Source organism: Zea mays, chromosome 4 (genome assembly GCF_902167145.1).
Source record: "Zea mays cultivar B73 chromosome 4, Zm-B73-REFERENCE-NAM-5.0, whole genome shotgun sequence".
NCBI classification, from domain to species: domain Eukaryota; kingdom Viridiplantae; phylum Streptophyta; class Magnoliopsida; order Poales; family Poaceae; genus Zea; species Zea mays.
The window spans coordinates 189,764,835-189,787,110 of NC_050099.1; the positions used below are offsets into that span (position 1 = coordinate 189,764,835).

Genomic DNA, 22,276 nt, shown 5'->3' on the forward strand with positions numbered 1-22,276 from the left:
TTCCTTCACCAGCGCCAGTACGCCATTGACATCCTGGAACGGGCTGGCATGTCCGACCGCAAGCCCTGCTCCACGCCTGTCGACACTCAGGCGAAGCTCTCTGAGGATGCTGGCCCCGGTCGCCGACGCGACATCTTACCGGAGCTTGACCGGCGCGCTCCAGTATCTCACCTTCTCCCGGCCCGACATCGTCTACGCCGTTCAGCAGGTGTGACTGCATAACGCCGTGGGAGCCCCATCTCACCGCTCTCAAGCAGATCCAGCGTTACCTCCGCGGCTCCCTCGACTATGACCTCCTACTCCGACCATCCCCGACATCGGAGCTCGTGGTCAACACCGACGCTGACCGGGCCGGCTGCCCCGACACGCGTCGGTTCACTTCAGGCTATGTCGTGTTTCTGGGCACCAACCTTGTCTCTTGGGCCGCCAAGCGTTAGTGCCTAGAGGACACGGCTGAGACGGAACCGCTCCCTCTATGGCCTCATCCGGAAAAATGTCCTTTATGTGAGCAGGAGAGGGAGACAATTGACCATCTGCTTGTGAATTGCGTTTTCTCAAGAGAATGTTGGTTCCTCCTAAGGCAATTCGGGCTGCAGGGTTTGGCCCCCCAACCAACGAATATTAATTTTATGGAGTGGTGGCATCAAGCAAATGAAGCTATTCAGGGGTCCTTCAGAGATGGCCTAAACTCCCTCATTATGCTGGGCGCTTGGATTTTGTGGAATCACTGGAACAGATGCATCTTTGATGACCTTTCCCCTAATGTTGCTAATTTCCTAATCCATGTGGGGGATGAGCGCCGTCTGTGGGAGACTGCCGGGGCCAAGGGGTTGACATCCCTTGTTGCCTCCCTCTCTCATGTAGCCTAGAGTTTTATAGATGAGTCAGTCTATGCTAGTTTCGTTCAGGCCGCCGTAAGGCGTCAGTTGTACCCCGGTCTATTTTAGACCTTGTTTATTTCTTCTTTTAATATAATGATACGCAGCTCTCCTGCGTGTTCGAGAAAAAAAGAGTCTGACAGTCTTTCTTTATTTTCTGGCAGAAGCTACTGTATTCGTTTAAACTATCTCTGGGACCAGGCATGCTCCCTTGTTGACTTTCCTGTCGATTAAGTTTCCTCGTTACTAAAATGGTACTATAGTAACATGATCACACTCACTGCAGTTTATTCTGTCAAATTTATTGCACGGAAGCAATGGTTCGTCTCCAGCTCTGCAGAAGGCCTCATACATGTCTACAGTATGGAAACAAAAATGCAGAAGGTCAAGAGTTACAGAGCTCATGACGGCGTCAGCATATCGCTGGCCGTGCATCCAACCCTACCATATGTGCTGTCATGGCCTTGTTCGGGCCCCCACGAGAAGAAGCTATGGAACTGGGAAAAGGGATGGGACTGCACACAAACATTTGAGAGGGAGTACGTTGCAAGGAATTTTGTATGTCAAGTTGCTTTTGACCCAAAGGAGACCAACAGATTTGCTAGCGCTTCGAACTATAGGGTTAAGGTACGGTATTTCCTTCTTTGCTGAAACATTTTTTACACGATGAAGGCAACAAGTTTTGATACTAACAATCGACTGTAAATTTATATGCTTCATCTTCAGGTTTGGAGCGTTGATCTTCCCAAATGTAACTATAATCTGCCTGGTTTTTTTAACGAAGTGAACTTCCTGGAATTCTTCACACGTGATGATCAACAGTATTTGATTATTACTGTCTCTCATGATAAGACTGCAAAAGTACGCAGTTTCATTAAACAACACACTAATAGTACTACCTTTTGGTCATAAAAACATGTTCGTTCATGACAAGATATAGTCAAATGTTAAAAAAATATATACATTAGTAACCTTCAAAATAATTTACTTAATTTTAAAGCAAAAGTTATATGCATAGAATTGTATTGAAACATACATGCAAAATGTGAAGGATTCTAAGATTATATTCTACAAACAAATTTTCAAAAATCTGCATCAGACACCATGTAAAGTGAAATATAACAAAATATTTATGACCGAATGGAGTAATTCAATTTCGCAGAGCAGTCTTATCTTAACAACGCATGCTTTCTCTTTCGAAATCAGATATGGGACATGCGGAACAAGAAATATGTTTATGATAGTATGGAACAAAATTTGATGTCTCCCGTGTCTTCTGTCTTCTCACATCCCAATCTGCCGATACTACTTACACGTTCAATTGATGGCACTTCTCATTTCTGGAGTCCCAAAGATTTCAGGTAATCACCAAAGTTGATAGCCCTGCCTATATTTTCAGTATAGTACTATAGTGTGTTGCATGTCTGCTTTTCTTTTTTAAAAAAGCAAATGGTTTTTTGTCACGTCACATTTGTTTCTGTTTTTAGATAATGGATACAAATATCCGGCTTTCACCTCACTAGGAGGATAGGGCCAAAATTAATACAGGACCAACAACTTATCCGTCTGCACCAAAGGGATGAACAAACCTCCAAAACAAAACAACAGTAAAAACTAAAGAATAGATAATTTGGTTACATCACAATCCTATTTGTAAACCTCCATCCATTAAGAGCAAAAATCTCCATTGCCACCGTCTCTAACCGTCAACAAGCGGCCTTTATTTTGTCTCCTCCCTCTTCAGTTTTCTGCAATATGGCTCATAACCTGAGCAATATCAGGTCTGGTGATGGTGAGATAAACAAGACTACCCACAATATGACGATATCGAGTTGGGTCTGCTAGTGGTGTCCCATCCTTCGGACGAAGTTTTACATGAATATCCATTGGTGTTGCAACTGTGCGTGTATCAGTAATTCAGAGCGATCAAGAAGATCTTATATATACTTGGACTGAGACAGATAAAAGCCTTTTGGAGTCTGCTGAACTTCAATGCCCAAGAAATAGCTAAGTGGACCCAAATCAGACATCTGAAATTCCTTACTAATATGCTGCTTGACATGAGAAATAGGTTCTGAGTTGTCACCTGTAATCAGCATATCATCCATATATAATAGAAATAAAGTGCGACCTTTTGGAGAGACATGAACAAACAATGCAGGATCATGTTCACTAGAAGAAAAACCAGCAGTTGTGATGACAGAGATGAATCGCTCAAACCAAGCACGAGGAGCTTGTTTCAGCCCATACAATGCGCGACAGAGACGACAAACATGCCCTGAGGGAGTATCAACCCCCGGAGGAGGATGCATATAAACTTCTTCATGTAGATCACCATTGAGAAAATCATTCTTGACATCCATCTGGGAGAAAGTCCAAGAAAATGAGGCTGCAACGGCAATCAAGGTTCGAACAGTAGTCATATGTGCAACAGGTGAAAAAGTCTCATCATAATCAAGTACTTGAGTCGGTTGAAAACCACAAGCCACAAGACGAGCTTTATACCTCTCAATGGAACCATCTGATTTTGTCTTACTTTGAAGACCTATTTACATGTGATAGGAACAACATGCGAGGGTAAAATAACGATATCCCATGCACCAGTGCGTTCAAGAGCAGCCAATTCATCAATCATAGCTAGCTGCCACTCGAGAATCCCATAAGCTTCCTGATAAGTAGTGGGTTCAACAATTGCCACACCAGCTCGTGGAAAACCATAGCGATCTGGAGGTTCAATGGTACCACGGTCACGAAGACGATTTCCCTGATTAAAAACATCATTAGACAAATTATAGCATAATATGTATTAGTATATAAACTAAAGCCTCGTTTCTTTAGGTGACAAATTATAGCATAATTGGTCATTGTAACTATCGGTTCTTTTTAATGACAAGTGGTCTAAAGTCTTAAACAACATTAGATGTAGCTAAATGTACACCATTAGCAACCAAACAACAATAGAATGTTGCCTTTGTTTATCTATTTGTTTTATGTTATTGTCCTACCAATCAATCACTAGTCAAACATCAATACCATTTCTATTTGTATTAAATTTTCGTTAGTATTTCCGTTTCCGTTCGTTTTCGCAATTCTATTTATCTCGCTTCCATTTTCGTTCCCGACTATTCCGGACCCGATACCGTTTCTGATGATAAAATGCGGATACGGAAACAGGAGGGGGTTTTCCGTCCATTTCCGTATGTTTTCATCCCTAATTAGACTCATTACTAGGTATATACCCGTGCGTTGCAACGAGAACACTTTGTACATGTATATATCATTGTTTTGTTTAGTAATGCTATCAAGAATTAATTTAACAATCATAACAAATGTTGAAGTCTGCCATTTGGAACAATCAAAACTTGGCTCAATGTCACTTTTAATTATTAACTAAAATGATGGCAAAAATGTTGGGTGAGTGCTGTGCGTCCCATTTGGTCTCTAAGAAAACTGTAATGTCAACAAATGTTCAATGTAAGAAAATGATGATGTCTATGCAATAAAATATCACTATTAAGATGGTAATGCTACACCTGAAACAGGGGAAATGGTCTTTTTCCTTGGAGTTGATGGTATTTAGAGCCGCATCTAATGGTAACAATACCTTACAAATGTCAATCAAGTTTTCTAGCATGGCCATTGAGTTATTGAAGAAGCTGTGCGTTGATGTACCCATAACTAAAACATCAATCTGCTTTTTGTAGTTTAGAAATCCTAGTTTCTGCATGTTGAGTCCTGCAGAAGAATTAAATTGAAATTATTTTCAGCAACTAACACATCATTTGGTGCAGATAAATAGAAGATTGAAGCGAAATAGGCCGTAAACGTACTGCATTTTGGCTTGTTATGTGGAAACCAAAAGGTTCTTGAGTGTATAATTGTAATTTTAGTGCATGTACTGAACATATGTGCACTTTGTAAGCAAGTATGTTTAGACATTACTTATATCTCTCGTTTTCCAAAAAGATAACAATGGTGGTAATAAAGTATTGACTAAAAAATCAAGAACATTATGTGAACTTGGAGAAAGGGGAACTGAAAGCGGACTCAAGTTTTTTTTCTGTTCGAAGTTTCTCCATGTGTAAAATATAAAGTCATGTAAGCGCTAGTAGTAATAGGATCAGTGAAATTAGTGCTTATATTAAATATCAACGTCACTTCTCGTTCAGTCTTACCTATAGCAATAACCCATAATGTATTATTTAGTTTGGTCTTTTTGCAGGTTATTTTTAGTATTTAGACTCTCTATCAGAGAAAGCCACGTATATCACCAGGATAATGTATATCACCTAGGATAGATTGTTTTAATTGTTTCTTACTGAAAAGTCACCCATAATTTATTATTTAGTGGACTGAGATATTTTCAGATGTTTTGGACTGCTCTGAACTTCTTCAGTTCGACTACAGGACCAAATTCACCTCCCATTTTCTCCCATTTCTACATAAGGACAGACCGACCTCACTACATCAAAGTGGTTCACCAAGCATAGCTCTTTCACGTTGCTATAGAATTCCCAGGCCAAAAATGCATATATTCAAAGTTATGCTGCCCAAAAGTGGAGCACATCACACTGAACCCAAATTCAGTTAGTTGAAACTGACACCACTCACTACAGCCTGACAGAGCTAGTTTAAGAACATTTTACTTACTATTTTGCATAGTACCAGGCCTCACACTCCACAACAACCTTTCTCTCCTTTCTATGGTCTACCAATTTAGTATAAACACTTTGGCCCAAAACACTATGGATCAGTAATAGTAGGGCTCCAAAGTGAACCACATTCTACTGTCAGAGTTACATTGGTCTGAACAAAAATCAGATAAGAACACACCCTGACAGCCCATCTTCAAGCAACCATTACTCCTCTTTTTATGTAGCATCAAGCCAACCTCTTCTAAAGGAACTTGTTCATTGTTATATGCTCTTCAACTTTGATACAGAGATTGTGGCTAATACTCCATATATCAAGCACAAAAGAATTCCAAAGTTACCCAAAACACACAAATTCAGACTCTGAATTTGTACTAAGTCTGGAGTCCAGAATTTAAACATTACATATTTGGACCAATTGGTGAAGTTCCAAATGAGAACAGGTTTCACAATTGCCATAATAAATTCAGTGAAAAATACGTTACCTTTTTCTTCACTATCTTCACAAGTATTGGAAGAAGGCCATTATCAATGACCTGCCTATGGAAAGGCTCTCCGCAATTATTCAGAAGCATCTCCAATAGCTGAAACAAATAGAAGTGAATCTGAATCAAGACTATAGCTTAACCATAAAAACAACATTCGGCCACGGTAATAGCACACAGATTAATGAAACAGCGCAAATCATTTGAATTTTGCTATGCTTTTGATTTTGTTTCAAAATATTGTAAAATGAAATAAAGGGAAAATAGACAAAATAGCAGGTAAAAAATATTTCAATTGATTGGAAGTATCTATATAGAATGATAGCTTGCTAAGTTGACCTACCAGCTCCATTCCTCACTCGAATTAATCTAAACTGACATGTTGCTGCTTGTAAGAACGGAAAAGAGAACCTAATGTACATAACTGACTAATCCAGCTCCATCTCCAGCCTATACATTGATTGATGCTCAGGGAAGAAAAAAATGTGTACATGAATGGATCTAAGGAAAAGAAAACAGTTCATTTCTGTAGCTCTTGATTACGAATCAGGTATCCCAGTTTTTAGGAACCACTGCAAGGTATTTCTTTGGGAGGTATCGAAGATTTGGTTTGCACTAAGCATGGAATGATGTGTATAATCTAGCATGGGCGGTTGCTGGTTGTTTCGAGGAGCGGCCAGACTTGTGTTTCCGCTTCTGGTTGCCAGCTGTAGAGTTTGCCAATGGTCCGGACCAGGTTGGCACGGTGCTTTTTTTGTAAGGAAATACAGTGCTGAAGGAAGAAGGGTCTGGGGGTTCAAATGAAGGTTCCATGTGGTTCGAACAACCCAAGGGAAATCCAAGTGCGCCATCCTGATGCGGCGGAGGGAACTTTTCACTCTTGCTCTTCGCATTTGCATGAGTTATTAACCTTCTTTTCTGTAGATAAGAGAGAAAAGATGAAGAATTGTGTTAGCCAAGAGACTAAATTTGGCACCTTTTCAGATGCTACATAACACAGTATATGCAAACGAATTCATGCCAATGAACTGCTAAGTAACTCAAATAAATATAGGAATATACATCAATATTTGCTTGCAGTTCGGCGTTTGCCTCTGGAGCTGGAACAGCCCTAGGCCGGTCCCGTGTCCTTGTCTTCCTTGTTCCATCTCCATTAGCTCTACCACCAGCAGCCTTTAATCTGTTGTCCATCCAACAAATAAGCCAGTCAGCCAAAAAGCAAACAGAATGTTAGATAAAGTGTAGTAAGACAGTTTAATCTAACAAGGACAATATACAACTGAAAAGAAGGGAGACAAATTGTTTCACGACTCATAGTACTGAGGGAGCCTTGCTTTAGCTCCACCAAGGGATGTTTGTGTTGCATCTAACAGAAGAAATATTTTTTCTCGAACTGGTAAATCCGTCTGCAACCAAGATAGTGTGTTACGTCAAGACCAATTGGTGAAGTTCCAAATGAGAACAGGTTTCACAATTGCCATAATAAATTCAGTGAAAAATAAGTTACCTTTTTCTTCACTATCTTCACAAGTATTGGAAGAAGGCCATTATCAATGACCTGCCTATGGACAGGCTCTCCGCAATTATTCAGAAGCATCTCCAATAGCTGAAACAAATAGAAGTGAATCTGAATCAAGACTATAGCTTAACCATAAAAACACATTCTCACATTATGTAATGTGAGCTAATTAATTTAAAAAAGATGAGAAATGATAGGCCATTTAGGTACAGTGACATGCTCCGTAGGGGACGGGATTGTACCCATAGACATGCTCGGCTAGAAACCCAACAACTGGTGGAGCGAATGAAGCTAGAACTAACTCAAAAGAACAGTCCAATTCATAGATGCTTGTCCTTGACCTCTCAGGTACAATCTCAGCAAATATCGGGCTGCACATTAGATAGAATCATTATTGCCAGCACTCAAGAATTTCATAGAGCTACTCTTGCATGTCATAAAATACATTTTATGCCCTGATCAATGAAGTACTAATGCAGAAACGAATGAAACAAATAAAAGGTGAAAATATACTTGCTTGTTAGTTGCAGGACCATTCCAGGAGATGCTCAGACCCATGATAAACATGACAAGTCCATGCAAGGAACCAGAAGAGTTATCAGGGAGCCCCAAAAGCAACAGAGCAGCCAACGGAATAGCAGAAGCTGAGCTTATCTGCGACAGGACTATTCGGCCAGAATTCGGGAAGCAAGTAGCAAAGTGATCCCCCATATTTCCACCTAGCAGCCCTCCAAGTGAGCTTGCCAGTGCAAACGTTATCATCAGGAGCCCAGCCCTTCGACATAATAGAGCATGCGAGCGACTCAGCACAGTCTTTCTGAAACTGCTTCCCTGAGCATATAAAGCTTTGTCACTTTTGGCGAGCGCGAGCCCACGATTACACTGATCCAGTCCAGTGCTGCGATGGGCGTGTGCCGCCGCTCCGAACCGCGGCCTGACGCAACAGGCCAGCACCAGCACCGCCTGCTGTCCACCCTTGCGCGCCACGGCCGCTTCGCCGCCGCCGCGACCCTGTTCTGCACGGTCCACCGCACGACCGACGCCCTCAACGCCATCCTGGCCGCGCTGTGCTGCTCATCGCGGTCGTCCCCGACGCTCCTCCGCGCAGCCCCCGCCATGCTCCTCCGCGCCGCGCCACACGCGGGCCCTGACACCGCCACTTCCCGCATCCTCACCGCCGCGCTCTACCGCGCCGGTTAGCCCTCCGCCGTCGTGGACCTCCTCCGCTGCATGCCGCCGCTCCTCCTCGACCCGGACCCATGCACTGCCGCGCGGTCCTCACCTCCCTCTGTCGTCGGGGCACGCCGGCCCGGGACGCGCTCACGTTCCTCGACGACATGCGCCGGCCACGTGCAGAGGGGAGGCGAGAGGGGAGGCGGGCGGGCGGGCGGCCAGATCGCGGCGGTTTTGCGGTGGGAGGGCGGATTGAGGAGGGCGGGCGGATCGCGGCGGATGCGGCATGCACAGGAGCTGTCGCGCGCGGGGGTTGCGGTGGGTGGGCGAGCGGATCTCGCCGGTCACGGCGGGCGCGCGGTAGCGGCGGGGTTCGCGGGGCTGGCTTGCGAGCGTGAGATCAATTCGGTAGCGGAGGTTTCGCGTCGTGCGGGCTTGAGGCGTGCGATCGCGGCGGATGCGGGGGAAGGGGCGGGGGCAGTCTACAATGGCTTCTTAATAGTTAGTAGAGATTGTCAGTACAAGAATCAGGTACGAGATCAGTATCAGGACCAGCCGTAGGAATAGAGCGAGAATAACGAATATAGGTTTGGATGATAGGTGGTTTGGAAGAGTAAGAAGATGGCGTGGAGGTGGAAGGTGGTGTTATGGGAATGAGAACATCATATGTGGATGTAGAAGATGATGGTTCACATGCAGGAATGGAAAGAAGACACATGGAAGAAGTAGATTCTGTGGGATAATATGAGGAGTGAGTAGACTAGTTGTGAAAGAAGGGGCGATTTTCATTGGAACTCACATCTCTAGAAATTCGAATACGACGAGTAGATGGATCATAACAACGTTCAGGACTATATCTAAGAAATACACACTCTATAGATTGAGCAGTCAATTTGGTCCGCTCACGTGGTGGTAACAAGACATAACATATACATCCAAACACATGAAGATGATCATATCGTGGAGGAGTCCCAAAAAGAACTTCACCCGGTGATTTGCTAGAAAGTTTAGATGATGGTTTTCTATTAATAAGATACACAACAGTGGAAATAACTTCTCTAAAAGTGTGAAGGAACAAAAAAAGATATCAAAATAGTACGAGCACTCTCAATAATATGACAGTGTTTGCGTTCAGCAACACCATTTTGGGCATGAGCACCAGGACAAGAAAGTTGAGCTAGAGTACCCTCTAAGGTCAATATCTGGCGGAAATGATCAGATAAAATTCACCACCAGAATCTAAACGAAAAATTTTAATAGTAGTAGAAAACTGGGTGTGAACCATGCGAGTGAAGGACTTATAAATAAAAGGCAATTCCGAGCAGCGTTTCATGAAGTAAATCCAAGTATAACGAGAATGATCATCAATAAAAATAACATGGTAATAAGGCGTTAATATCTGGAAGTTTATCAACAACTTTATCAACAAGCGGCAAGAGATCGGCGTTAGAGAGCTTACAGATTGATAGAGGAATCCCCAAATAAATGCAAGGAATTTTTTTATATCACATGGTAATAAGGCAGAAATGGTGGTCAGCTCATTCTTTCCACATTGAATGGGTGTAACTGAACTTTTGGAGATATTCGTTTTTAGCCCTGTAGCATGACCAAAGATGTCTAAAATGCTGATAATTGCTAAGATATCCTGATGGGAGGGCCACATGAACAGAACAACATCATCAACATAGAAGGAGATACAATGTTTGGCTTGTTGAGAGGCAATCGGCTGCAGGATATGTTCCCTGAGAGCATAACTGACCATGGCATTCAAAGCCTCCATGACAAGGATAAACAACATGGGGGACAAAGGATCACCCTGACGAAGACCCCTATGATGCATAATGTATTCTCCAAGCTCACCATTGACAAGGATCCTTGTAGAGGAAGTGCAAAGCAGCAGACTAATAAGGTTGCACCAATTTCGACCAAATCCCAAGTGTTGTAACATGTCAAGCAGGAATGACCAGGATATTGAGTCAAAGGCCTTGGAAATATCCAACTTCAGCAGGATGTGAGGCTCTTTCGTGTTGTGTAAGGATCTGGTAAGTTGTTGCACCATCAAGAAGTTGTCTTGTATACTCCTTCCTTTGATAAAGGCATTTTTGGTTGATAGAGACCATACTTGGCAGGTGGGGTGCTAACCGAGCTGCTAGCACTTTGGTTACCAACTTAGCAAAGCTGCGAACAAGGCTTATTGGCCTATAGTCCTTGACCAGTAGGGCATCCACCTTCTTAGGCAGGAGGGTGATAAAAGTCGTGTTGAGGAGTTTGAATTTGGAGACATGCCCACTGAAAGTCGCCTAGAGGGGGGGGGTGAATAGGGCGAATATGAAATTTACAAACTTAATCACAACTACAAGCCGGGTTAGCGTTAGAAATATGAACGAGTCCGAGAGAGGGCGTAAAACAAATCGCAAGCAAATAAGAAGTGAGACACAAGGATTTGTTTTACCGAGGTTCGGTTCTCGCAAGCCTACTCCCCGTTGAGGTGGTTACAAAGACCGGGTCTCTTTCAACCCTTTCCCTCTCTCAAACGGTCCCTCGGACCGAGTGAGCTTCTCTTCTCAATCAAACGGGAACCAAACTTCCCCGCAAGGACCACCACACAATTGGTGTCTCTTGCCTCGATTACAAATGAGTTTGATCGCAAGAAGAATGAGAAAGAAGGAAGCAATCCAAGCGCAAGAGCTCAAATGAACACGACAAATCTCTCTCACTAATCACTAAAGCTTTGTGTGGAGTTGGGAGAGGATTTGATCTCTTTGGTGTGTCTTGTATTGAATGCTAGCTCTTGTAATGTGTAGAAGAGTGAAAAACTTGGATGCCAATGAATGTGGGGTGGTTGGGGTATTTATAGCCCCAACCACCACAAAGTGGCTGTTGGAAGGCTGCAGTCGCATGGCGCACCGGACAGTCCGGTGCGCCACCGGACACTGTCCGGTGCGCCAGCCACGTCAGCAGACCGTTGGGGTTCGACCGTTGGAGCTCTGTCTTGTGGGCCCGCCTGGCTGTCCGGTGGTGCACCGGACAGGCCCTGTAGGCTGTTCGGTGTGCCACCCGCGCGTGCTCTGCTCCTCTGCGCGCGCAGGCGCGCATTTAATGCGTTGCAGTCGACCGTTGCACGCGAAGTAGCCGTTGCTCCGCTGTCACATCGGACAGTCCGGTGAATTTTAGCGGAGTGGATTCCTGAAGCTGGCGAGTTCAGAGTCGCTCTCCCTTGGGGTACCGGACACTGTCCGGTGGTGCACCGGACAGTCCGGTGAATTATAGCGGAGCTCCTCTGAAAATCCCGAAGGTGAAGAGTTGGGCGTCGAGTTCCCTGGTGCACCGGACAGTCCGGTGCGCCAGACCAGGGTGGCTTTCGGGTTCCCTTTTGCTCTCTTGTTTGAACCCTTTTCTTGGTCTTTTTATTGGCTTATTGTGAACTTTTGGCACCTGTAGAACTTATGAACTAGAGCAAAGTAGTTAGTCCAATTATTTGTGTTGGGCAATTCAATCACCAAAATCAATTAGGAAATAGGTGTAAGCCTAATTCCCTTTCACCCACTCTGCACAGCAAGCAAAGCACCCATCATATCTTCCTTGATGATATCCCGCCAAACCTTATAAAAACGACCTGTGAACCCATCTGGCTCAGGAGCCTTGTCCAAAGGTAGATCTTTTACAACTGACCAGACTTCCTCCATAGAAAAAACAAGCTCAAGGTCCCTCAAATCATGTTGCTGAATGCCCTTCCTAGCTAGAAAGCCGATCTGTTAACCAAAGCTGGAAGATTGATCCTTGTCCAAGCTGTTTTGTCTTCAATGACTATTTATTTAACTATGGCCATGGATCTACCTTCTTGGGCTATCAAAGCAATTGACAAAATCAGAAGAAGTTTCTTGTGGAGAAGAAGGAAAAATGCTTTGGGAGGGCATTGTTTGGTAGCCTGGAACAAGGTTACTAGACCAAAAAAACTTGGGGGGCTGGGCATCTCGGACCTGCAAAAGATGAATTGGGTTCTTAGACTGCTGGCTCTGGTTGAAAAAACCGAACCTGACCGGCCTTGGGCTTCCTTTAAAATAAATTCTCATCCTTCAGTGAAGGCCTTCCTCTCGGCAACGGTTTCCTCGATGGTGGGCAACGATAAAAACACTTTGTTTTGGACTGATAAATTGATTGATGGCCAGAGTCTATGTCAGCTGGCCCCTCACCTGGTCAAGTCGGTCTCTTCTAGGGTGTCACACCCGGGCTTTAAGGGACAAAGCCGAGTGCATCTATGCGCCAAAGAAGACAACATATATAATGACAGAGTGTATAGAGATAAATGTCACAATAACATCAGAATACTTATTACATAGCGGAAGTCTTACAAAATAAAAGATAAATATATAACGAACTAAAGTTCATCCTTGGCGCCATAAAGTCGACTGTGAGACGCCACCTAGATCAAATCGAACTCCTCGATGTGTGGATCCTCTTGAACCACCTGTTCTTCTCCTGTGGGGGGTGTGAGGCAGCAAGGGTGATCTCACACATGTTCATCGCTCAACAAGTTGTGAGGAATAATGTGGCATGAACTCACCAAAGGTGGGAGTTCATGTGATGTGTAAGGCTGATCAACAATAGGGGTTTAAGCTGAGCATTGCTTTTAATAAGTTGGTCAAATTTTATTAGCAGTTACTAAATGTAAGTAAATACCAAACCATAATAAGAATAATAGAACAAAATTAATAAGTAATCCCATGCAATGCTTATGATAGATTGAATTTAGTTTCATAATTTAATCATGCGAGAGTCCTGAACTGCTTTTGACCGTGAGCTCGGCTAGTATACCAGTTTTACACTCTGCAGAGGTTGTACCCTGTACCCACAAGTCTTGTTACCCATCTGCAGGGGCGGACCCAGCGGGTGGTCCATATGGTCCACGGCACACCCTAAGATCACATAAGAGTAGTTAGCATAGTGGTGTAAGTGCTATATTTTAAATTTGGTGGTCAAGGTTCGAATCTTGTTAATCCTTATTTTTTGTTTGTTTTTTTATTTTTTTTCATGGCACACCCTAAACATAGCAGCTGGGTCCGCCACTGCCTATCTGCCATGGGGTCATGAATCCCATACACCTCTACCAAGGAAGCGAGACAGGGTAACACTACGAGGCCTTTACAAAGTTCCACTAGCTTCCAAAAACCCGCTACAGTTTATGGGAAGAGCACTTGCAAGAATCCCTCGTCTGACCGCCATCGCAGCAAAATCAAATCGAGAACCTCCCTGCATGCAACTCCCCTACTACCCTTGCCCCTTTCGGGTAAGGTAGTCTTCCACTAGCTTTCCTAATTAGTCAGCCAAGGTTGTCCCATTCCACCCTTGTGGTGGCACGTGTTTCTCAAGTTAAGCTCCATGTTCCAATTAAAACTATAATGATCTTGACATGAACATAAATAACATAACAGAACAATTGGAACATGGACATAATGTAATATTTATCCTAAAACCATATAAAGCAATAGCAAAAACTACCTAAGTGATTCAGGGGTGAACAATTAAAAAGATAATCAGTCTAAGGTGACCTATTGGGTCCCATCAAAATTAAGCTTATGCATTAATAAGTGATAATAAAGAACATTATTGGGTAAATGAAAGTGATCAAGGGCACAACTTGCCTGGGACTTGAGATTCCAGATACCACGATGATCCTCAGATTCTCGTGATCTTACTGCTAGCCGTAGCAATACAAACAAACATGGTATAGACAAAATTAACATCACACCAAATACAAGAACAAACTGTATAATAATAATCTACGCGTCGTAACGAGATCGTGGGCTCGGGAATCACTAAAATCGGAGTTACGGTCATTAAGTTATGATGTGATTTAATGGTTAAAACTAAGTTCTATGTTTATTTTATAATCCCAGAGAAAAGATAACCTATATGGTAATTAATTCAACTTTAATCTAAATTATAAATTGACCATAGATCATATTTTAGTAGATAATGGTGAGCAGATTAACAAGACTAACCAACATAAGTTAAATAAAGATCTAATCATAAAATAATGAGACATGGTATAATAAATGTTGTTATTGCATAGTAAACATTTATACGAGACTAACACAACTAGAACGAGTCAATTCAGAATTAAAACGAAGGAGTTAAGATTTACTGAAGATTCTTTGTGTTTTGTACAAGATTAAATAGGATATAAATTTTAATGTGACTTTCATGTCAAAACAGTGGCACTAATTGATAAACAATAATATTATAAAATTATAGAAATTGGAATGGATTGATTTGGACTTCATATGAATTTCCTATGGATTTAACAAATTCTAGCAATTATTTTCATATAAAAATGGATTTCTATTTCATTTTCCCTGGATTTTCTATCTCCTGGACTGGGCGCATAATATATAGAGAGTGCAGGGGCTCTGGTGTAAAACTTCCCAAGACTCAGAGCCATCCTGCAGTGGACTGCGGGTTGATTACTTATACACTGGAGGTCCCATTTGCAAAATCATTCGGCCGAAAGGGTATCGATAAAGTTCAACCGTCAGATCGCGGATCCAAGGTTAAGATTAGACCTACCCTTTTTAATGAACCAGCATGCCTCGGCTGCCCTCCGATCTCGATCCGACACCCAAGATCCAATGAAGGCGATGATCTATTTTTACCCGTGGGATCACGATCTAATGACTCCTGTGCCTCTTTCTACCACCGACGGCTCAGATCGAATCACAACCCACTGATCTAATCCTATCCGCCAGTAATGGATCGAACGACAAGCACTGCATCTTCCTACCACCGAGCTAGAGCGCGGTGGTGCGCACCGACGCCACAGCGGCGCCATGGCCGACCGACGGCCAAATCCCGCCAGCGCGCACAAATCTCAATTACAACCGGTGCCAAACCTAATACTCGCGGTAATGAAAGGGTAGGGAGGAGTCTTACCAGTCGCAATGGCCCCGAATTCCGCGACCACGACGCGATCGGCACCGCGGCGGAAAGCAGGTCGATGGTGAGAAATCCCAAGGTGTCGTGTCCTGATTCGCCCCAGAAACATCGCTGGCAACCTTCACCGTGACCGGGTGAATCCAATTGAACACCCGCCCAGAGCTTTGGTTAGGCACAACCCGAGATTTTAATACGGCGGCAAATTCCACCCTTAACGACGTTGGCGCGGCCGGGAAAAGGAAAAGTGAGCTATGGGGCGGCGCTTGGATGGGATGCGGAGGAAAGGAAAGAACGGTGCGCTGGCTTTATCCACGAAGCTGGGGCTCTCGGGCAATTCGTAGGAAGGCGCGGAGGTCGTTGAAGGGAGTCCGGCTTCACCGGCGAAGGAAGCGGTCCGCACGGTCGTGGCGAGGTGGAGAGGGAAGAGACTGGGTGGTGGGCCAACGGCGTCAGTGAGCCGGGTCCCGGTTCCAGCGATTCTGCGCCGCGCGCGAGGGAGACTGGCTGACTACCAGGGTGGGGTCCCTCGGCAGTGGAAGAAAAGGGAGCAGCGCAGTGAGGTGATGGGCCGCACAGGGAGTGTTTAGCGTGCGAGTTGGGCCGACCAGGGATAATTCCGACCCAAGCGCAGGGAAGGGTTTCCATTTTCTTTTGTATTTTCTTTTCTTTGTAATTTCTTTTCCTTTTCATTTCCAAAATGCAAAATTTAAATTCAAATTTCGCAGAAGAATTTATACTCATTTTAAGTATTCAGTTTGAACAAATCAGTGGGGTGAATTTATATATTTATAAATTCTATTTTGTATTTTATAGTATTTCTCTCTTAAATTCCAAATTCAAATTTAGGTTTCAATCCAAATCTTCACCTCTTTATTATATTCCCCTATTATTCCTTTTTGACATTACAAAATTTCAATTCCAATCTAAGATATAGTTTAATAATTCAAATTTAATACCCACTAAAATTCAATCATGATGAAGTAGATATCTATTTATCCTAATTAATTTATTTGTTTGATAAATGTTTGAAATATGAGACACACTCATATTGTTTTCTTTCTATTTAGAAAATGGTATTTTGAATGTGGAATGAGAAGTAAAAGTTACTTCAAAATTAGATATTCATGTAAATAAATGCTTATGGTGCATCATTTGATATGCATAATTATTTAGTTGAACAGAAACCTTTCCTATTACTTATTTTCTAAAATAATTTTTGGTTTTCAAAATTCAGTCCTCAATTTTCATCACTCAGGTATAATTTGAGATTTCTGAATTTGCTATTTTATTTCTTCATTTATTTATTTTATTATTTTTTTCCTTATACAAATTTTGGGCCTTACGTAGGGCTAAAAAGAGGAGTGTCCACAATACTCTCACAACAAGAAACTGAGTGCTTGACATTCGAGGTGCTATCACCCTAAATGTTCTGTCTGATTTCCTCAAAGTTTGGGACCTCACTGCAGACTGGGCTTTACATCCGGACCTTGAGGATAAGCACATCTGGCTGCTCTCAAGCTCAGGTCTTTATTCCACCAATTCGGCATATGCTGGTTTCTTTCTTGGAGCAACAACATTTAAGCCTTGGGAGAGGATTTGGAAAGCTTGGGCACCTGGAAAATGCAAATTCTTTATGTGGCTTGTGGCTCACGGTCGTTGCTGGACAGCTGACTGTCTGGCAAGGAAGGGGCTGCCTCACCCTCCTCTTTGTCTGTTGTGTGATCAGGAGGAGGAGACCCTAAACCATTTGTTAGTTTCATGCGTCTTCTCACGTGAAGTTTGGTTTCAGATTCTGAAATATGTCCGAATGCAGCACCTTGCTCCTAGCCATGAGGCCTGTTCCTTTGAAGATTGGTGGCAAGGAGTTGTCGCGGTCCCGGGTGATCCAGCACATAAGGGACTGTCTAAGGGCCTCAATTCTTTGATCATACTTGGAGCTTGGGCCATCTGGAATCATCGCAACCGTTGTGTTTTCAATGGTGTGCAGCCTTGTTCTAGCATGGTCATCAAGTGGGTCAAGGAGAGTGCACGTTCAACATGTTCTTACAAGTATGATGGTCTACCTTGCTATGGCAGTTGACATTCCAAAATGGGGTCTGGATGCAATTGATAAAATACACAAGGGTTTTCTTTGGAGGGGCCGGAAGGAGGCAAGAGGAGGTCATTGTCTTGTAGCCTGGGGTCGAGTTTGCCGACCACTGCAGCTTGGAGGTCTTGGCATATCTAGTTTTCTAGAATTATGTTGGGCCCTTCGAATGCGTTGGCGCTGGCTGCAGAAGACTGATCCTACTCGTCCTTGGTCTGATCTCCACATAAAAGTTCCTGGAAAAGCTAGAGCTTTCTTCATGGAGGTGGTCATTACTGAGGTGGGAGATGGCACAAATACAAAGTTTTGGAAGGATAAGTGGTTATATGGTAAGCGAATTAAAGACCTTACTCCAAGTTTTATATAATATTATACCCAAGAGGATTATCAATAGCAGGACAGTTTATGAGGCAATTACAGATAAAAAATGGATCTCTGATATTAAAGGTCCACTGACAGTGGGAGTCTTAAAAGATTATCTTCAGTTGTGGGATATGACTTCAGTTTGGCAGCTGCAGCCTGAGGTTGAGGATAAACATGTTTTCAGTATTGCTCCTAATGGCATCTATTCAGCAAAGACTACTTACGAGGGCTTCTTTTTGGGGTCTGTAATCTTCCCTCATCACAAGAAAATTTGGAAAATTTGGGCCTTGCCAAAATGTTGTTTCTTCATCTGGTTGGTTGCACAAAATCGTCTCTGGACAGCGGATAGACTTGCTAAAAGAGGGCTGATTCATCCTGAGAAGTGCCCCTTTTGTGATCAAGAAGATGAAACTATTGATCATCTCCTTGTTACCTGTTCCTTCTCCAGGGAATTCTAGTACCTGTGGTTAAGGAATTTCGGTCTGCATTCTTTGGCTCCTCAACCTAATGTTGGCTCATATCTAGGCTGGTGGGAATCGGTGGCGAATATTGCTACTGGGCTCACTAGAAAAGGGCTCGATTCCCTTATCATTCTGGGAGCCTGGACCTTGTGGAAACATAGAAACAAATGCGTTTTTGATGGCTGCAACCCCAGTGTTACCATGAGTCTTAGAGCTGCTAATGAGGAAAGGATGCAATGGGAGATTGCTGGTGCCAAGGGGCTCTGCCATCTAGCTGTACCTTTAGATGAGAGTTAAGGAGAGTCTAATGTATTATTTTATGTATGCTTCCTTCTGGCCTCCGTAAGGAGGCTGTTTTGTACTGGCCTTTCTTGGCCCCCTTTTTCCTCTTCTTAATATATTATGGGGCGCAGTTCTCCTGCGCTTTCGAGAAAAAAAGTCGTTCAAGGAGGAGTCTCACCTCTGGTGTAGGGCTGAAGCCAGTGGATTAGATAGCATCCTTTCCGCTCCAGCGCACTAATCGGCGACCTTTTGTTTTTCTGTTTCCATGGCCATGAGTGAAAGTCGCCTAGCGGGGGGGGGGTGAATAGGCGAAACCTGAAATTTACAAACTTAAACACACACTAAGGTCGGGGGTTAGCATTAGAATTAAATTCAAGTCCAAAAGGATATCTCTCTTGCTAGGAGTTGCTCAAGGATTGCGGATGATGTGTGGGAGCCAACTCAAATTTACACTAGCAAGGAAGTGTTAGAGAGGGGAAAACAAATCAAACAAGAATCAAGGCGAGTGAACATGATGATTTGTTTTACCGAGGTTCGGTTCCAAAGAACCTAGTCCCCGTTGAGGAGGTCACAAAGACTGGGTCTATTTCAACCCTTTCTCTCTCTCAAACAGTCACTTAGACCGAGTGAACCTTTTCCTTAATCTCTCGGGTCACTTAGACCCCGCAAGGACCACCACACACTTAGGTGTCTCTTGCTTCGATTACAAGTCACTTGAAAAATAGAAGGGAAAAGAAAAAGGCCAAGCCAAGCGACAAGAGCAACAAAGAACACAAGTGATCCTCTCACAAGCCCTAATGCGCTAGAGTTGATTTTGGGGCTTTGAGTGGATTGATTGCTTTGATTGTGTCTAGGAGTGAAGTCTTTTGCTCTTGCAATAAGTGAGATGTTCAAAATGCTTGGATGGATATGAATGAGGTGGTTGGGGGGTATTTATAGCCCCAACCACTTTCATAGCCGTTGGTGAAGGCTGCTAGCGATGGGCGCACCAGACAGTCCGGTGCGCCACTGGACAGTCATTGTGCACTGTCCGGTGCGCGCCACGTCAGCGCAACCGTTAGGGTTCGGAGCTGGTCGACCGTTGGAGCCTTTGTCGTCTTGCTGCACCGGACAGTCCGGTGCCACACCGGACAGTCCGGTGCCACACCGGACAGTCCGGTGCCCTCTGACTCCTGCGCTCTGACTTTTGACATGCACTCTTCACCACGGCAGGTGACCGTTGGCGCGCAGGGAGCCGTTGCTCCGCTGGCTCACCGGACAGTCCGGTGGCACACCGGACAGTCCGGTGAATTATAGTGGAGCGTGCCCTGGAATTCCCGAGAGTGGCTGGTTTGAAGTTGTACGGCCTGGTGCACCAGACAGTCCGGTGCGCCATTTTTCAGCACACTCAAGTTCTTTGCTCCAACTAAATTATGTCCCTAACTTGATTTCTTTCTTGGTTTATGTTGAACCTTATGCACCTGTAATACATTAATTCTAGACAAACTAGTTAGTCCGTGTGTTTGTGTTGGTCATCAACCACCAAAATTAACTATAGGAAATGGTTAACCCTATTTCCTTTTCAATGAGTATAGCTGTTCATACTATCGTTGTATTTTTAACTATCCTCTAGTGTGTGTGGGTTCGTGCGGACTTGTAAGAGGTTTCTCCTTTTTACCTCACCTTTTCTTCTTAATATAATGATACGCAGCTCTCCCGCGTTTTCGAAAAAAATGCCCAGGCTGTGTAGGTCCAGGGTGTAGTCCCTATGTTCAGCTGTACCAATCAGGTTTTCATAAAAATCCAAGGCTGCTTGCTGTTTTTCTTCCTGTGAGGTGACAATATGTTCCTCAACTTGAAATTTTGCAATAAAGTTCTTTTTCTTGCGGTAGCGGGCTTGCTGATGAAAGAACGAAGTATTTGCATCACCCTCTTTTAGATACAAAATGCGAGAGCGGAGCCTCGCAATAGTGAACCATTCCTTCCCAGGTGAGAGCGCTCTATTGTCCCTGGCAATCTCAAGGCTATGCAGAATTTCCTTAACTATATTGAGTTGCAGCCTGATATTGCCTACCTTGCGTTGGCTCCATTTTTGTAGCCCCTTGCTAAGTCTCTGCAGTTTTATGAATATACCCTCAACAGGGCAAGCCGGTGGAAATAGTGCATCATCAGCACCCATGTGTGATCGGTTGGGACAATTTGATGGAAAAAGCAGAAGAGGATTTGAAGAACGCAGTGTCTATCTTTGTGGTCAGTGATGTGCTTGTGTCAGATGCTGATATCGCAGATGCGGTCGCTCTAAAACTTGAAGTCAATTCTGATTCGCTAATTCTGAGGAAATTGGCTCATGGACATTTCCTGCTCATGCTTTCCACCCTTCAGTTATCTGACCAGTTGACAGTGAGATGGAACACTATTCGTGCAGGCGCCTTCTCCCTGTATTGTAAAAGATGGTCCATGTTCTTTGGGTCTTCAGGTGCAAGTTTGCCTATCCCTGTGGAATTCGAGCTATGTGGCATTCCAATTCATGCCTGGGAACTCACCACTGTCCAACACATTTTGAACCCTTTTGCCTGGGTTCTGGACGTACATGATGAGACTTTACAACTCAAGAATTTGGATGTCTTTCGTTGTTATGGTTGGTGTTATGACCCGACCTCATTCCCTCAGTCTAGAGACCTTTGGATTACTGAATCGCTGGGAAATGGACCAGGCGTTGGTAGGCTATCTCTTGCCTATCATGTTCCTATTAAAGTGTTGGTGGGACAACATGTTGTCCTAGGTCCCATCCAGGTCCCAGCAGTTATGGATGGTTCTGCACGGCGGAGATGGCGTTTCCGTTCACGTTCGCCACCAGGGGACCGTGATGGTAGAAGGGACTCTGCGGAGGACGATGTGCATAAGGGCAGACGATCTATTCTTGAACGTCTAGGCCCAAGGTCTGATGTACAACCTAGGGAAGAAGGTGAAGCCATTTAGAGTGATCAGACAGTTGGAGACTATGAGATATTGGAGGTGTCCTCGGCCGTGGAGATCACCGATGGTATATCTGCAGACTTGGTTGCTGATCGGGCACATTCGGTGCTTGGTTCCTCCCCACCACATGCGAGCACGGATCAACCCCTTGCAGTTTCTCATGCCTTGGACGTGGTAGTCCCACGGTCTCCGTCTGAGACCTTATTGCTTCCTCCGGTTGAGGCTGTCATGTCTACTACTGGGGGGGGCATGGCTCCAGACCCTGAGCATGTCCAGGGTCCCTTGGCCCCCTTTTGATGAGCTCGGGACCGTGGAGCAGCTGGTGCCCAGTATTGATGATACTCATGCTGTTTCATCTATTCCATCCGTGAATTTGCCTCTGATTCTTTTGGAAGAAGGCAGACTTGGTGCTGCTGTGGTTCCAGACATTGTGCCTAACCAGGGTATTCCTCACCCTGTTGAGAGGCCTATGTTTGTTGAGCCGCAGGA

General features: G+C 44.0%; 1 protein-coding gene and 1 long non-coding RNA gene across 7 annotated transcripts in view; one reads left to right on the top strand and one right to left on the bottom strand.

Moving 5' to 3' along the window:
• The window catches only part of LOC100384203 (uncharacterized), a 130,851-nt gene that overhangs the window by 22,510 nt on the left and 86,065 nt on the right, over positions 1-22,276 (top strand). For 3 of the 6 annotated variants that reach the window (XR_004857612.1, XR_004857613.1, XM_020551711.3), the window contains exons 11-14: positions 1,043-1,079; positions 1,165-1,505; positions 1,605-1,739; positions 2,085-2,239. Coding sequence is in view for 3 of the 6 variants with exons in the window: in XM_020551711.3 (XP_020407300.1) it covers positions 1,043-1,079; positions 1,165-1,505; positions 1,605-1,739; positions 2,085-2,239 (668 nt within the window). In the remaining 3 variants the exon portion in view is untranslated. Of the gene's footprint in view, positions 1-1,042; positions 1,080-1,164; positions 1,506-1,604; positions 1,740-2,084; positions 2,240-2,659; positions 2,739-4,669; positions 4,723-16,987; positions 17,164-22,276 lie in introns of those variants that run through there. The other 3 variants (XR_004857614.1, XM_020551712.3, NM_001322000.1) reach the window with 3 other exon arrangements.
• Positions 6,772-8,223, bottom strand: LOC109946077 (uncharacterized). The gene is made up of 4 exons (XR_002269239.2): positions 8,048-8,223; positions 7,523-7,905; positions 7,078-7,421; positions 6,772-6,933 (listed from the first exon to the last, which is right to left on the bottom strand). It is a non-coding gene; the product is annotated as an uncharacterized lncRNA (long non-coding RNA).